This window comes from Podarcis erhardii, assembly GCF_964252035.2.
Source record: "Podarcis erhardii genome assembly, chromosome: 5".
NCBI lineage: Eukaryota > Metazoa > Chordata > Lepidosauria > Squamata > Lacertidae > Podarcis > Podarcis erhardii.
Window position 1 is genome coordinate 85,020,499 of NC_138509.1, and position 17,325 is coordinate 85,037,823.

At 43.1% G+C, this 17,325-nt stretch overlaps 1 protein-coding gene across 8 annotated transcripts in view; it reads left to right on the top strand.

The window, feature by feature from the left end:
• Nucleotides 1–17,325, top strand: part of LOC309342067 (uncharacterized protein) — a 223,481-nt gene that overhangs the window by 182,083 nt on the left and 24,073 nt on the right. For 6 of the 8 annotated variants that reach the window (XR_014156695.1, XM_081862106.1, XM_081862111.1 and 3 more), the window contains 4 exons: nucleotides 5,060–5,188; nucleotides 12,898–13,026; nucleotides 14,717–14,845; nucleotides 15,532–15,660. Coding sequence is in view for 7 of the 8 variants with exons in the window: in XM_081862106.1 (XP_081718232.1) it covers nucleotides 5,060–5,188; nucleotides 12,898–13,026; nucleotides 14,717–14,845; nucleotides 15,532–15,660 (516 nt within the window). In the remaining variant the exon portion in view is untranslated. The remainder of the gene's footprint in view (nucleotides 1–5,059; nucleotides 5,189–12,897; nucleotides 13,027–14,716; nucleotides 14,846–15,531; nucleotides 15,661–17,325) is intronic. The other 2 variants (XM_081862108.1, XM_081862109.1) reach the window with 2 other exon arrangements.

Consider the following 17,325-nt stretch of genomic DNA (forward strand, 5'->3'; position numbering starts at 1 on the left):
GTGGAAACAAGGCCAATTTGCATGTTTGACGAAAAATACTCAGGCAGCTCTTTGTTTCCCCTGGGTTACAAAATAAATATATCTTAACACCAGCAGCATCACAATAAACTTTATTCAGCTCAAGTGAAAAACGAAAAAGCAGTGAGCTAGCCTGCCTGTTCCTTATGGCCAGAGTTTTAAAAGACAGAGGGGAAAAATAAGTTGCTGGTAGGAATGAGGAAGAAATTTGTTTCCTATCACATGCAAAGATGAGCTTACCTACTTTGGGATTTACAGATGCGGGGAGCAATTTCAGAAGGGATCAAATAGTTGGCACCCTCCTGTTTCAGCAGTCATATTCCTTTTTGGGGAACAAAATGAAGGAGAAGCCATAGGGTGCCACTGCCTGATTGTGGTGTAATGCTTAGAGCAGCCTTTCTCAAGCTGTGGGTCCCCAGATGTTGTTGAACTACAATTCCCATCACCCCTAGCTAGCAATGCTAGAGTTCAGGGATGATGGGAGTTGTAGTCCAACAACATCTGGGGACCCACAGGTCGAGAACCGCTGGCTTAGAGTGTCAGACTAGGACTTGGAAGGCCAGGTTCAAATCCCCATTTAGCCATGTTGTTGTTGTTTAGTTGTTTAGTTGTGTCCGACTCTTCGTGACCCCATGGACCAGAGCACGTCATGCACTTCTGTCTTCCACTGCCTCCCACAGTTTGGTCAGACTCATGTTCGTAGCTTCGAGAACACTGTCCAACCATCTCGTCCTCTGTCGTCTCCTTCTCCTTGTGCCCTCCATCTTTCCCAACATCAGGGTCTTTTCCAGGGAGTCTTCTCTTCTCATGAGGTGGCCCAAGTATTGGAGTCTCAGCTTCAGGATCTGTCCTTCCAGTGAGCACTCAGGGCTGATTTCCTTCAGAATGGAGAGGTTTGATCTTCTTGCAGTCCATGGGACTCTCAAGAGTCTCCTCCAGCACCATAATTCAAAAGCATCAATTCTTCGGCGACCAGGCTTCTTTATGGGCCAGCTCTCACTTCCATACATCACTACTGGGAAAACCATAGCTTTAACCAGGAGGGGGGAGGCTTTCTCACAACTTTTGGACTCCCCCCCTCCTTTTATTCACCCTCAAAGATACACCATTGCCCAAGTCGTGACCGTCAATGCTCAGATGCTGGACTCAGTGCAACCTCCTCTGAAGGAGGGGAGAAGCAGCTTCAGCTGCCCCTGGTAGTCAGTACCCCCTGAGGGATAGCTAGAGGCCATGCCTTCAGATGGCATCCCACCCAAAGATGCCTAAGGGGCCCGGTGCCAGCTATCAGGACCCCCACCCCTGCTCTAGACTCTCCCTTGTTCTCAAACAATCACAGAGACATTCCTCTCTCTTTTTTAGATTAATTTTATTTATTGAAAGTTCAAAAAGTACATAATTATATGTGCACTAAACATGGTAAGACATAAATAAGAGAGAAAGAAAAAGAGAAACAACCCATATAGAAAGGAAAATAAAGGGGGGAGGGGGGACCCAAAACTGTATTTTACAAGGTTGTTATTGTACTTCATCAGATCTTAACCTGTTACAGTATTTGTAGGAATGGATTCCAAATATCATTGAATTTGTCCATGGCCGCATTTTTATTTTTCCAATTCATCAGTGTGTCTTTTTGCTGTGGTGAGGGCACAGAGAGTCCACTCGTATTGTCCTTTTGCAAGGTTCCATGTGCTGGGTATATAATTCAAGAGGAAATTTTGCTCTGTAAAAGTAAGGTTGTTCCGTACAGTTCTGTTGATAGTTTCAGTTACCTTCTGCCAAAAAGATTTCAATATAGGACAATGAAAAAATGTATGTTTTAGAGAAGCATTATCCCTTTTGCTTCTACGACAGATACCTTTAGATAGCCCCTTTTTAAATGAACGTAACAGGGTACAGTATATTCTAAATACTATTTTTTGTTGTATGAGCCTCAATTTAAGGTCCAGAGACACCATCACAGAGACATTCCTGTGCCCATTTGGCAGCCTGAGATCTCCCCTTCATTTGGAATACTTCTCTACATGTGCTCCAAATAATGATCCTGGACCTTCCTAAATAGATACAGAAAGAGGGAGAGGCACCAGGTCTATTTATTATTATTATACCACCCTATATCTGCAGGTCTCAGGGCACTTCACAGGATAAAATCAGAATATTAAACTGCAAAATACATAATCAAAACAAAAACAACCGCATAACGCCCCCCAACACATTTTAAGAAGGCATAGGATGTCAATCAACCCAAGGCCTGGTTAAAGAAGAATGTTTTTGCCTGGCACTAAAGGTGTATAATGCAGGCACCAGGCAAAGCTCCCTGGGGAGAGCATTCCACAGACGGGGAGCCACTGCAGAAAAGGCCTGTTCTTGTGTTGCCACCCTCTAGACCTCTCGGGGAGGAGGTCTACCATAAAACTGCTCAGTGTTAGTGCAACAGCTCAGTGGAGAAGCACCTCAACTGGCTTTGCATACATAGTTCTGGCTACATGGCTACTATGAGACAGCTCCCATGCTAGTCCAAGGCTCTTGGCCAAAACTCTGTTGCTACAGGACACCTCTCTAGCTGGCCTAGGCTTTGTGTTTCTGTGTATGTGTTTATTGTTGGCATACAACCAAGGAAATGGGGGCAATTGGCAGGCCCCCAGCTGGCTCCAGCCCCCCGGCCGGTGTGCCAGACGATCTCCAGTCCTTGTTGCAGCATCTGCGACCCACAGCTTCAGAAACTGGGGCATGCAACTCAGCAGAGATAACGCGCAAACAGAAATGGCAGGAGAGGTTGTGTAAGCATATTTACAAGCAGTTTATTCAGCATACATTAGGACTAAAGGAAAACATGTCTGATCCCCTTCGTGTCCAAAGCAAGACAGCTAAAGCAAAACCTGTCCACAAACGGAAGTTCCCAGCAAGCTGTGCTGGAGTGTAAACAGACCTGTGACACACAACAGTCTCACGCCTGTCCCTTAAGGTGGAACAGAATATTCTAACATTTATATCCTGCCTTTATCCCAAGTACTTAACTGTGATCTCCCACAACACGTGGGGTGAATAGAAAAAGAGAGCCTAACTCCCCCTCCCCAAAATGTTTGGAGCAAGTAAGAAGATTTACCATATGGGAGCCTGTTAAGGTTGCCATGATTTCAACCAGCCACCACAGCTATGCCATAAACAGGAGCTTTGATGTGTCAATGTTTGCAGGTTCTCTCCATGCAATTAAAAAAATCACCTGTTGATTTGTGCATATTAAGTTGCAGTTAAAGACACAGAAGCAGACCGCGATAGAGTGTTACTTGTTTTCTTTATTCTTTATTTAATATGGTTTTACTGATTTACAATATACAACAATTACAGAAAAAGAGAAAAAGATACAAAAGCAAAAAATCAACTCTCCGCACTTCAGGACAGATCAATTTAGTTAAGTCTGCCAAAGTCCAGTCTGTGATTTCAGTAGTTGCCATTCTTGAGGGAAATCAGTAAAGGACTTTATAAAAGGATGCCATATTTCAACAAAATCATCTACACCATTTGTATTATTCAGTGCATATAATCTCTTGGTTAATTTTTCTGATACAGCAATAGACCATATATTCTGTTTCCAATGAGAGATACACAGATCATAGGATCACAGAACTGTAGAATTGGAAGGTACCCCCAAAGCATCCATGACAGATGGCCATCTAAACCTCTGCTTAAAAACCTCCAAGGAAGGAGGCTCTGAGGAAGATATTCCAGTCCTTTTCAATTCTATGCCATTAGTAGGTGTGCTGCTACCAAAAGAAAAGTAATTAGTTCTTCATAACAAAGGTCAGATTGCCCTTCTTTAAAAATAGCTAACAATTCCAAACCTGAGGTACATTTTACATGTCATGGAAATTCTACTCAGTATTGATCCAGAGCAGATTCCAGCATGTAGTGAGCAGAGTAAAAACTTAAACACATTGCAGGATTCCCAAAAAATAAACCAGAGGCAATTAATATTTCATCCAGCAGAGCTTTACTGCTACTGAAGGCAAATGAGCATAATGGTCACAAATCCAATACATTCAGGATTGGCACTGTCCGTAAGAAATCCAGTTGCAGCAGACTTAACTTAAACCTACAATAACTTATAGTAAGTCAAAACTTTAACACTAAGCATACTATGTACAGACCATCACACCAGAAGGAAAAGAGATAAAGAAAGTGAAACCCAGGCTCCTTCTGGCCTCACTATTATAGTCAACATGACCTTGGCAGAAGAGATAACAGAACCAGTTTAAGCCATCTGTACTCAGCTTCTCTGAAGGTATAACCCAAACATCACAAACCTTCTGCTTGCTTCTTTCATACAGAGAAGCTTCCAGAACCCTCTTGAATTAATTAAATAGGAAAGATCTCTACACATCAGATCAATACTTTCTGTACTAAGAAATGCAAACTGACACATTTCACATGTATTATAGCTTATTTCGGTAAATACCCTCTCCCAGAAGGGCTTTATATGTTCACGCATCCACCACATGTGAAATGTTGTACCTATACTATTGTGCCCTCTGCTGGAGTTTTACTTGTTTTCTTTATGGATGATCTGTTGGAAACCCTAGAGCTTAACATGCTTAATTGATGAGTAATTCACTGGCATGGTCACAACACACTATCACCTGGACTTCCTTTGAAACATTGTGGATTGGGTTGGAGTGCTGATCTCATTTGTGACCCATCAAGTGAAATGTCTGACTAGTGTATTGTGTTCAGCATGGTGGGTCATGACTGAATCTATCTGACTAGACGTTCCGTGCTATTCTTTCAGCAGCATAATTTTCTGGCTAGCATCAAATATGTTATTTAAACATTTTCATGCTGAGGGAGGCCAGTTTTACAGTCCAAGCACCGCTTTGCCTCCGGTGCAAGAGACAGACTCTTGGATCAGCTCTTAACTAAAACGTAAATGTGTGCATTCCCCTGTTACTTCCTAAAAGCTCTGTTTTGGGGAAGGCGAATATTGCTTGCCAGATAGATAGATGTATACACAAATGAGTATCACCATCTCATCATTTTCCATCTTCAGCTTGTCCAGATGGCTTTTTTGGGCTGGACTGTCACCAGGTGTGCGACTGCAAGAATGGAGCTGTCTGCAATCACATCGATGGAACCTGCCAGTGCCTCCCTGGCTGGATCGGGCCCAGCTGTGAGCAAGGTTTGTATACTAATGAGAAAGCATTTCTCTAAATCTCACCAAACTCATCCGTGTGTGCATACCAGATCTGTGTGCAGATGCAGATCTGTGCGTGCAGCGTGATTTATGCAGAGTGATTGTTTGCATGCAAGCACCATGATTATACATAATATTTTTCATGATTTGGGGGGGGCATTCCCCTCCAAGAGCTCACCCGTGGAACCCCAAATCTTCATTTTTGTGCTCCTCTCAAGTTTAATAAGCAGGCTGCAAGTTGCTGGGAAGACGATGAGCAAGTTAATTTTGATGTGCATGTGCTGTTGCTTAGGCGTGCATAAAACACTTGACAACAGCTGTAGAGTATATTTCTTCCTCTTTTACATAAATAAAAAATAGCAAGGGTTGATTCATAAGGTTATGATGATTCAATTATTGTATGATGGTCTAGCTATTTGAAATTATTACCACATGTTGGCTGCAACAGTTGTCTCCTACATTTTGCTAATCCCCACATCCACAGGTTATCCAAATCTACTTCTATGGCAATAGAGGGGGTGGGGTCAATTGAACAGCAGATTCAATTCAATGTCCCTTGGCGCATTGGCTTTGAAATCACAGTATGTTGGGATCTGAATGGAAATGGGTTGTGGGAAGGAATCTTGGATGCAAGCAACTCTTTAGCGATCACAGCAGATAGATCAGTTTCATAATCCAGTTCCACATGGATCCAACAGTGTGACGATTGTGCAAATCAATCTCTTCCGTGGAAGATCTTTGTCTGAATTTATCGTTTGATGTAGACAGAATGTAACAATAACACTTGCCTTCTGCAAAAATTTGTTATGCTTATTCTGTTGATGCATTCTCTTGATGGACAAGTTTAGCTATGGCCTTTCCTATACAAAAAAAACAAACAAACAAACAAGCATTTGCCATACATAAAGAATGGAGAACAGCTGGATCCTCCAAGGTAAACATTGCTTGCAACTGAGGCACGATGCCCGCCGAGTTGGTGTTGTGAGTCGGCTTGGCGTGTTTGGTTGCTGCTGTGTGCAAAAACCTTTCTGCCAGAACTTGCTTCTATCATTACAGAATATTCAACAAAGCCATTATGCCTCTGAGAAATAAGTGGATCAAGGGAAAGATTAAGGCTTACTACCCATCCTGTAGTAAGAGCATGAGTTCTTGCAGGCCCAAACCAATGCACCTGATGTAATCATAATGGGTTTTGCAGCAAAAAGCACCAGCACTGTGCCATGCTAGCAAAAGCTCTGTACCCCTCCACAGCAACACCTGCCGAAAAAAGAGTATAATAAACTGGTCGTGCTGTGCTCCATTGGTGCCAGGCAAAACAAGTTTACATCCATTTTTTTATAGAAGATAATTCACAGTAATAGATAGTTTATATATAGACATGACACCAAACGTGTCCCGTATCAGTCTATACAGTCACAGCAGGTGGCGTAACCTTCTGACAATTTGACTTCACCCCCAAAGGCACAATCCTCCACTTGTTCCCGAGACAGACGGATGCCAGCAACAATACAGAGATTGAGATAGATGATTACAGGTCCGTGATAGAAGAGCACGTGTTTTGCATGCAGAAGGTCCTGAATGCAGCTTTGGCAGCATCTCTAGTTAAAAGGAACAGGTAGCAAGGAATGTGAAAGACCTCTGAGATCCAAGAGAGCCACTGCCAGTCAGAGTAGGCAGTATTGAGCTAGATGGACAAATGTTATAAGACAGTTTCTGGCATTTCTGTTTGCATTGAGTTTGTAATTAGCATTCTGAGTCCAAAGGGAGGTGTATGCACCAGGACTTTATTTTCATTTTTAATCCTCCTCCTAACTTATTCCTGAAGGTGGGGTAATGGACTGCTGGCAGAAGGAAACATCACTGCCTTCCCTCCCCTTGAACATCTATGTAGTCCAACCTTTATAATGGGTAGAAAACTGGATCTGGCTGGTAGGCCAGATCCTTAACTCCACACACAGCCGTGGGCCAAGTATCATGCCACCTTTCAATCACTTGATGTCGCAGAGACATCAGGTGACACTTTGTCTATTTGCTTGTTTGGTTGCAGGTTGCTTTGGGTTGCTCTGGGCAATAGAAAGTGACTGAAAAGATTCAATGAATGAATGAATGTTTGCCTGTATGATTCCCAAGTTTAGTACCATATTTTTCACTCTATAAGACGCATCAGACCATAAGACTCACCTAGTTTTTGGAGGAGGAAAACAAGAACAAAAATATTCTGAATCCCAGAAGCCAGAACAGCAAAAGGGATCGCTGCGCAGTGAAAGCAGCAATCCCTCTTGCTGTTCTGGCTTCTGGGATAGCTGCACAGCCTGCATTCGCTCCATAAGACGCACACACATTTCCCTTTACTTTTTAGGAGGGAAAAAGTGAGTCTTATAGAGCAAAAAATACGGTACTTTCCCAAGTGCTGACTATCAACTGATTAGTGGTGCCTGCAAAACCCCTTCCATCTAAACCCTGCCTTTTCCTGACACACATCTGACATCATATATGACATCAGGTCTTAGCATCATATAATTGGAGGGTTGGAAAGGGACCACGAGGGTCATCGAGTCCAACACCTTGCAATACAGGAATCTTTTTAGTCATGTAGGGAAGTTGCCAGAGCCCAACTACTTGGAATCAGTGCTGCCATCTTGGTTGCTCCCTGGTGCAAGGCCCACTTAAGACATCATCATTAAGGCATTATTGATGCCTCGGCTCCTTCAAGCAGAAGGGTGGGAATATAAATTCCATAAATAAATAAATATTGCCTCTGACTTCTCCAAGCTGTACACAAATAAATGTTCTACGTAAGCTGTAATATGATGGCTCAGGAGACCTGCCAGCTCTTTAAGTCAGTGAACCTCTTGCCCCAAATTGGCCATCTCTACACCACTTGCCCCAAGAAAAAGTAACAGCACCTTCCCTAGGCAAAGGTGTCCAAGGGCTCCCAAAAAACTGAAGCCGGCTTTGTAGATTGCAGAGCACAAATTCTCTTTCTTCGTATTCTCCATGTAACAGAAGCCATTATGTGGCCTTGTTTCCGAGCCTCCAGCATGTAACACTTAGGGACGTTGTCAGGTTTTCTTCCTTGGTGGTGAGGGCCGGAACCTCGCTTTTAAAAACCGTTCGACTTGAAAGCTCACCACAGCACACCACATTCTGCAGTTGCTCAGTGGACACTTTACTCTCATCATTTGTTAGCAGAGCTACTCAAGAGGAAGGTTCTTCACCTCTGTAGCTGCCCTCTAGGTTTGGTGAAATATGAGCCTATTGTGTTACCTTGTATAAGAACCCAGGCTGTTACCAAATCAGAACGGTGATAACTTTTCTTCAGTCACAGACCATTTGCTGTGACTTTCCAAACATTTGTGAAGTTAGCAATCAATCAGCTTAGTCTTTGACTGATGTTTCTGGACGATTTATTTCATTTTCTTTTTTAAAAAGGCCCTGCAAGCTTTGTTTCTACATATTAAGTTTAATTAAGAAACAAAACCCTTCATCTTAAGCCATCCCTGTCTCCTTCATCTTCCCACCAAAGTGTACTGTACTCGTATCCAAAAGCCACTATTTGTCCTTGCGTGATGGGACCATTAAAGCTTTCTGCACCACCTTTGATTTATTTTGTGCACTAGTTAAGGTGCCACAGTCTTTGCAACTTCGTTTGCCTCCGAGTTAAAGGGATAAGGTCAAACAACAATGCAAAGAAGGTAGCCCCCTTTGCCTCTTAGCTAAACAATGAATCATCGCTTTGATTTAAAGACTGGCCAGTAATGCCTTGTAATACACGGGTGACACTGCTGGTTTCTTCCAAAGGTTGCTATTAAAGCAGTCGGGTGATGGCTCACTTCCAGGTCCTCTGGCAACGCACGACAACATCGTATTTATATGCAGGCCTCGCGGTGCCGGGTGATGGAGAGATCTTCTCCTAAGAGAGAAGTAAAAGGTTTGGAGGGGAGCGCAAGACTGGCGCATAATTGAGACAGAAATTGATTTGCTCTAAGACTTAATGCTATTAAAAGCCGCTGGCTTAGGGAGGCTGCTCAGCGTGAATGAAAAAGCTTTTCAAAATTATTGATAAGGGAGGATGCAACCCATCTGCTGAGAGCTTGCCAGCAAGCGGGAATAAAATAAACGAGCCCCTTTTGCTCGGTTAGCAGGCAGAGGGCACCAGCACCTGCAGGGCGAGTCTGAAGCACCGAGGCAAACGGCTGCAACATTGATGAGCTTCACTCGTAGCCAGGGCTTACTTGCACTGAAGAATTCAGAAGGCGCGAAAATGGCTGATTCAGCTTTCGGGACAATAGAAGCCACTAATGCTTGTATCTGAGGCCAGGTTAGATGTTTTAAGAACATATATCCTCCTCTCCTTTTCCCCGTAGCATTTCTTCAACACGTAGCATGATATGACCATGCTCTGGGGTTGTACTCTGTTCCCTGCAGTTTCATGTCTTTGGACAGCAGCTTGCTGGGGATGGGAAGATTCTGTGATGTCGCATTTTGCGTTACTAGGTGCTATCAGAGGATAGGGAGCAGGATAGAGGGGGCTGCTGTATTCGACATCACCTGCATCACGCTTCTAACATCTGGTTCTGCTCTAAGATGTGTGTGTTTGCATGCACATGGGCCTGTATGCCTGTCTTAAATATCCACACCTGGCTTTTGCTTCACCACTAATAAGTGGTTAATTTCTGAAAGATAGGTGCTGAGACCTCTCTGCCTTACCTCTCTTAGAGTGCTTCCAGACAAGTTCTGTGCTCTTCACACATGCAATAAAACATATGTGAACCACCCTGAGATCTATGGATGAAGGGTGGTATACAAAGTTAATAAATAAGAAAAGTAAAAATGCCCCCGTTTTTTTTCTTACCCCTTTTTAATCCGGTTTTAGCCACCCCAGCCAAAAAGCTTAAAAAAAAAAAAAGACAAAACACCCTATTGCCAGTCATTCATTTGCAGAATAGAAGAGTAGCACAAACTCTATAGGTTTGGTTGCCCATGCTGCTATTGTTCTGCCTTTGCAAACAATCTGTGTATTGACAAATCAGGCAGGTGGGTATTTTCCAATTCAGCACGCAGTGACCTTTACCGTGTGCATAGTTTTATTAACCTGTTTAATATTTTATACATATCCATCCTTTAATCTGCATTAAAACACCATAATTATTACATAAACCAAATAAATGAAATACTGCTTAAATACAAGTGTGTTTCATTCAATTCAAAATATTACCGAAGTACCACTTGAATACAACACAATGATGCTTTGAATTAAACAATGGAGGAAAAGCCCTTTGCAATGACATCATTTATTTCTAAATGGGCATTAACTGGAAAAGGGGTATGTGCATGTGCGTGTTTTAATCAGTTTTCTTTTTTTAATTAGCACTAAAACACTTTTCTTGGAGTATATGTGCATGTGTGAAATGTCAGTTGCAGTGTTTTGTGCCTACTAAGCATGCCCAATCTTTATTGCGCTATTTTGGGTCCTGATTTTTAACAACTTTTTGTACTTCTGCAAACTTATGAGTTACATTGAGTGCGCTGATACCTCCCTCTTCCAGCTAGGTGCCCTTGGTTACTGTGCTGTTGGCACCCTGAGAGTGAATTCATCATTAGTTAGAGTGACAATGATGTTCCGCAGTTGAGGACCAGCATTTCAATAGGTTCCAGAGCTGAACTCTGGCCAGCAGCCTTGGATCAAAGTGAGTCAGTGATGGCTCAGTGCAACACAATGAAGATAGGTTTTCTTGCACATCCCTTTGGCAGAACCAGCTGTTCTTGTCTAGTACTCTAGAGGGCACCCAAAGGCATTTGTTCAGCTGTCTAAAGTACCAGAAGTTCTGCATCTGTCATGGCAGGCCTTGCTGGGTTGGGACATGGCCAGCAGGAAGTTCACCTGCCAGCCATGCCCAGAGGATGTGGAAGAGAAAGAACAGATGGCTCAAGCCAGCATCCTACATCTCATGCTGCAGAGCAGGGACATAAGCCAGAAAAATATAGAAAGGAAAACCTTAAATAGAAGTCAGGAACGCTCAGGATCTCTACCCCAGTCATAGATTTGTGACCTCAGACAATTGCTGTGTCTGTATTTTTTCTCTAATAGCCCCAAGCCATTGACCCAAGGAGAAAAATATGAGGTCAATGAAAGCAGGAGGAATCCTCCCCATTTTCAGACCCTTTCATATGGGTGTCAGCAGTTGTTTACATACAGTGATTGCTTATTGTCCTACCATGGGAGGGGACGCAGGTGGCTCTGTGGTCTAAACCTCTGAGCCTCTTGGGCTTGCCAACTGGAAGGTTGGCAGTTTGAATCCCTGCGACGGAGTGAGCTCCCATTGCTCTGTCCCAGCTCTTACCAATTTAGCAGTTCAAAAGCACGCCAGTGCAAGTAGATAAATAGATCCTGCTGTGGCAGGAAGGTAAACAGCATTTCCGTGCGCTCTGGCTTCCGTCATGGTGTTCTCTTGTGCCAGAAGTGGTTTAGTCATGCTGGCCACATGACCCGGAAAGCTGTATGTGGACAAACGCCGGCTCCCTCGGCCTGAAAGCAAGATGAGCACCGCAACCCCATAGTTGCCTTTGACTAGACTTAACCATCCAGGGGTCCTTTTTACCTACCATGGGGTACATGCAACCACACAGTAGTTCAATACACATTGTGTATTGTGTAAGGCAGCTTTATATCTGCTCAATCACGTAGTGATGCAAATTTGTGTCATGCTCCCATTATCCACATTTTTTAAATGGTTGCAGATGTGTGTATGGTACTATCAGGCTTACTGCAGTAATGGATGCTACCTTTACCTTGTGGCAGCTGGCAACACATGTTAAGTTTAAACATGAGCACCAGGTGCTATATATCGGCATACGTAGAGCCACGCAGTGTCATGTATGAGGGAGAAAATGTAGGATTGCAATGTTGTATCAGACCAAAGGTCCACTAAACCCAGCTCTCTTTCCATGCATTAGGCCACAGGTCTGACTCTGGGTAAAACAGCTCTCTGCATTCTACCAGATCAGACTTTTTCTTCCTACTCTGAGCAGTGGTGAGAAAAAAGAAGAGACAAAAGAATACTGAACTGCTAGTGGTACCTCCATGCCCACCTTTCAAACAAAGATGGCAAAATCTGCAATGGGAAATCAGAATAAAGCATGCAAATTATGCAGTTTCACACGAAATGTTCCTTTGGACACTTGGTGCAAACGTGTGCATGGTTTGTTTTTTGAGAGGAGTTGGTGCTGTATTTGCATATACCATATCAGTAAACTGATGCCAGATATCTGATACCATATCAGCCTCATTTGGTATTACAGCGATTCTGCCAGCAATAAAGAAAAAGCTGGGCTTTGCAGAAGAGTTTCCAAACAAACAGCCCGTCAGACTGGCTGTGGCAGTTTGTTTTATACCCAGACATTCTGTTGGAAGAAGACAGCTGATCTATCACGCAAATGATTCCAATTGTTACTTTCTAAGAAAAGAAAAGAAATCACCATTCAAATTGTGTTATGATGATACATATTTGCGGGTCTCTTTGTCAGTCGCAATGAATATACAAACACATGTGCGTGACATGAAAGTATCGTCCATCCCAAATCAGTTTCCTCTCTTTATTTTCCTTGAATTGAGTTCCAAATGAATTTGATGTGTCCTTTGATGTCTCGTGATTGGGCTTTATGGTTCATTTTCTCTCTTTCCCTCTCTCCAGCTTGTCACATTAACACTTACGGACAAAGCTGCCGTCAGCGTTGCAATTGTAAGAACGCAGCACTCTGTGACCACATCACTGGGGCATGCATATGCACAGCTGGATGGAGAGGACCAGTCTGTCAGGAAGGTACATTGTGGGTTTAAATTTGGGCCTAGTTTGGCCAAACAGTAGATCAAGGTGGCAACGAAACAAAGGTCTGGTCTTCATATGCAGTAGAATGAGATGGAAAGGTAAAAAAGGCAAAGGACCCCTCGATGGGTAAGTCCAGTCACAGGCGACTATGGGGTCCGGTGCTCATCTCGTTTTCAGGCCGAGGGAGCTGGCGTTTGTCCAAAGACAGCTTTCCGGGTCATGTGGCCAGCATGACTAAACCGCTTCTGGTGCAACGGAACATTGTGACAGAAGCCAGAGCGCACGGAAATGCTGTTTACCTTCCTGCCACAGCAGGATCTATTTATCTACTTGCACTGGTGTGCTTTTGAACTGCCAGGTTGGCAGGAACTGGGACAGAGCAACAGGAGCTCACCCCATCGTACGGATTCGAACCGCCCACCTTCCAATCAACAAGCCCAAGAGGCTCCGTGGTTTAGACCACAGCACCACCCACGACCCCAATGAGATGGTAGAGACTTAAGGTAGTAATATAGCCTGTACCACTTGTGACAGCAGGCAAAGATGCCATTTTTTAATGCATAAAAACACCGCCTGCAGGTAGGAGATTCACATGTCAGTGAGCAGTCTGACTAGGACCCTTTTACATTAGATCAGAAGTCACCAACCTTTCTGGGCTAGTGGGAACATCTGGAATTTTGAGAAAGTGTTACGAGCACAAATTGGCCATCATAGGGGTGTGGCATAATGCAAAATGTCTGCCACATCCAAAAGAGCAGGAAAAGAGGCTGGACAAAATGGTAGAGGCCTGCCCCTTGCCATCATTGTCCCTGTTAATGGGAGAAAAGACAGGAGCAACAGCCCAACGAAACTAAATTACATTAGTTTAACCCAAATATCTCTTGATATGGTCATGTTGCAACTTTTTACACTGAACATTTCCCTACCCCTCATATGCCCACATTTCATTGGATTGCATCCCCACCTTCCTACCCCTCCATACATCATACCTACATCACAGAAGGGGTGTAACCCAAGGCCACCCCCCACAAACATCATACCTACATCACAGAAAAGGCGGTCTACAACAGAAATCTGAGTGCGTTGTTTATCTCCTGTCTGGCAGGTTACCTGTTAATGATCACTTGACTGGATACCCTGGGGAGCCTGGCCAGTTTTTTGTAATGACAAATACTTGGTTCCTGAGCCAGGTCACAGGCTCACCCTATTCATACACAGACATACCCTTAAGACAGGATTTGTGAACGAAAAGACAATGGGGAGGCTTTTCCATTTTCCTTCGACCTTGCAGAGAAATATTTGAGGTCCATTTGGGAGGGACAAAATGGTTTCAGGACTTTTTCTGTGGGGTTTCAGACATGTGGTTTATATATGCAGTTATGAACATTTATCATATATATATATATATATATATATATATATATATATATATATGTATATATATGACCTTAAATTTTTTATTTCCTGCCTCCATAACAAGAAATTCCTGAGGAATAATAGTGAGCAAAGGCAGCTCCCTTCTCTGGTCTCCCTTAATGGCACTCTTGAACCCATGAGGTACAAAAAGCATCCTTTGCAACATCGAATGCAGAACATGCCTCATCCTCATTTTTTAAAATGACTCCTATGCACAATTTTAGTGATGGTCCTTTCATGCTAAGCTAAAATATATTCTTGTCCACAGCTTGCCCTCCGGGTCTGTATGGTAAGGGCTGCCTGCAGCATTGCATCTGTCAAAACCAGGCTACTTGTGATCCCGCGACTGGAGAGTGCCTATGCCCCAAAGGTTGGGCCGGAATAGCCTGTGAACTGGGTAAATTTGAGAAAATATTGTCAATATTGCTTCCATATTCATTTCATTTTTAAAAAAATAATATTTATTAAGGTTTTAAAAGTTACAAAAAGAAAAAGAAAACACACCAAATTAAACACAGACTTGTAGCAAACAGAAAAATAGATACAATTAAACCAAAAAGAAAAAGAAAAAACAAAAAAGAAAAGAAAAATACAACGAACCTTCCCATAGCTTATCTTTCATTTGCTTGTTTCCTTGACCTCCTCGCACCTCCCTTTTTTGTATTCTAGTTCGGTTAGCTATTTCAACAAATCCTTTCCATCCTTCCAATTTTTATCTTAATACAATGTAACTTTACCTTCCCTCCTTTCATCCATTAACAATCTATTTTTACTTAGTCCTTTATAATACTTCTGCTAAAGCCACATAACTTCATTCCAGCCTCCTTCTAACATTCCTTAATTTTACAATGTTTTTGTAAATAAACTTTAAATTTCTTCCAATCTTCTTCCACCGACTGCTTCCATATTCATATCAGTTCATATAATGGCTCGTCCCCAAAGGGCTTGGGTACACTAGCAATAAACCTACATTGGTTAAACTCGATCTAAGCAGAGCTGAAGGTCAGCTGCCAAGACTGAGTTCTTTTCAGGCTGGATAGTTTCGTTCATAAACTAGTAAAAGTCTATTCTCTTTCACTGCAGAGTGTGAAGCAGGGAAGTATGGAGAAAGATGTCAGCAGAGCTGCAGCTGTAGCAATGGTGGAATTTGTGATCATCGTTCTGGGAAATGCACTTGTCGTCCAGGCTGGATTGGGGACCATTGTGATACTCGTAAGGATCACAGTTCTTTTAACTTTATAAAAGGCCCCTGTGATAATCGAAAATATTTGTGTTGCTGTATCCATTTGTGATTATGTGCCATTTCTGCACTCACTACATCTTGCAGTTATGTGCCCTTTCCCACATAACTCTTGGTCCTGCAACAAGCCTTAAGATAGGAGCTCTAAAGCTGCAGTAATGATATCCGTTATACTGGAGCATTTGCACTGGTGTTTAATGGGACTTCGGTAAAAAGGCCTAAATCAGGCATAGGCAAACTCGACCCTCCAGATGTTTTGGGACTACAGCTCCCATCATCCCTGGCCAATGGTCCTGTTAGCTAGGGATGATGGGAGTTGTAGTCTCAAAACATCTGGAGGGCCAAGTTTGCCTATGCCTGGCCTAAATGAATGGTTTCAGGATTTCCGTCTTAGGGTGGAATCTATTGGAGCGCCCTCTGGTGGTGGGCAACAACAGTGGCTGGAGTGGAAGGTAAGGAGCACGACGACTTGGTCTGATGCCATTGCACGAAAGCAGAGAAACTGGCTCAGGATCCAGTGGTTCCTGGGCCAGCTTGGTTTTGCTCACGCTCTGCCTTGGAGTGCCCCATTTGGGGGCTTTCTGTGGGTTCTTGCCAGCGGAGATACTCCCAATGGACCCAGAGTCCACCATAAGCCAGTTTTGGATTGCTCTGTTAGTGTATTATGTTGCTGACTGAATCAAATGCAAAAGCTCGATCTGCGTTCTCTGATTCTTTGCCGTCCTTTCAGGTATGGGGACTCCTGTCTTCCTTTTCCCCCTTTCAAGGTATGGCTTCTTTCTCCTCCTTCTAAACCTATCATCTCAATGGCTTCCTTTACATACACACCCACTCTCTTTCCCTTCAGGTGAAAACTGAAGTCAAGGACCCCGTTGTCTGTTATGCTTGATGGTAGACAGTGGGACCCTTGACTTTGGTTTCTACCTCTGTCTTATATCTTGAATAGCTCACAAATAGGCCAAATGCTTTACAGAAACTAGGGGTGGATAGATCACTCAGTTTCTGGTCAGTGCCACTTTCACATTTCACTTTCACCCTGAGGTCCAGCTCTGAGGGCGTTCTGGTGGTTCCCTCCCTGCGAGAAGTGAGGTTACAGGGAACCAGGCAGAGGGCCTTCTCGGTAGTGGCGCCCGCCCTGTGGAATGCCCTCCCATCAGATGTCAAGGAAATAAACAACTATCTGACTTTTAGAAGACATCTGGAGGCAGCCCTGTTTAGGGAAGTTTTTAATGTTTGATGTTTTATCACTTTATTAATATTATTATTAATAATATTAGTATTCTGTTGGATATCCACCCAGAGTGGCTGGGCAAACCCAACCAGATGGGCGCGCTATAAATAATAAATTATTATTATTATTATTATTATTATTATTATTATTATTCACATGTGTTCATCCAAAAGTCTGTTCCATCTCATTTATGTGTGATTTTATTTTATTTTTAAACTACACAAAATTTGTACATAAGTGGTCACAGATGACACTGTGGAATTCTCCTAAGTCCAGCTTGTTTCGTATATTAGCAAACTGATGTGTCTACATTCATAAGGATGTAGCCCTACTGAGAGTAGACCCTTTGAAATTAAGCCAGGTCCATTAATTTCAGGGGGTCTACTCTGAATAGGACTCGCATGAG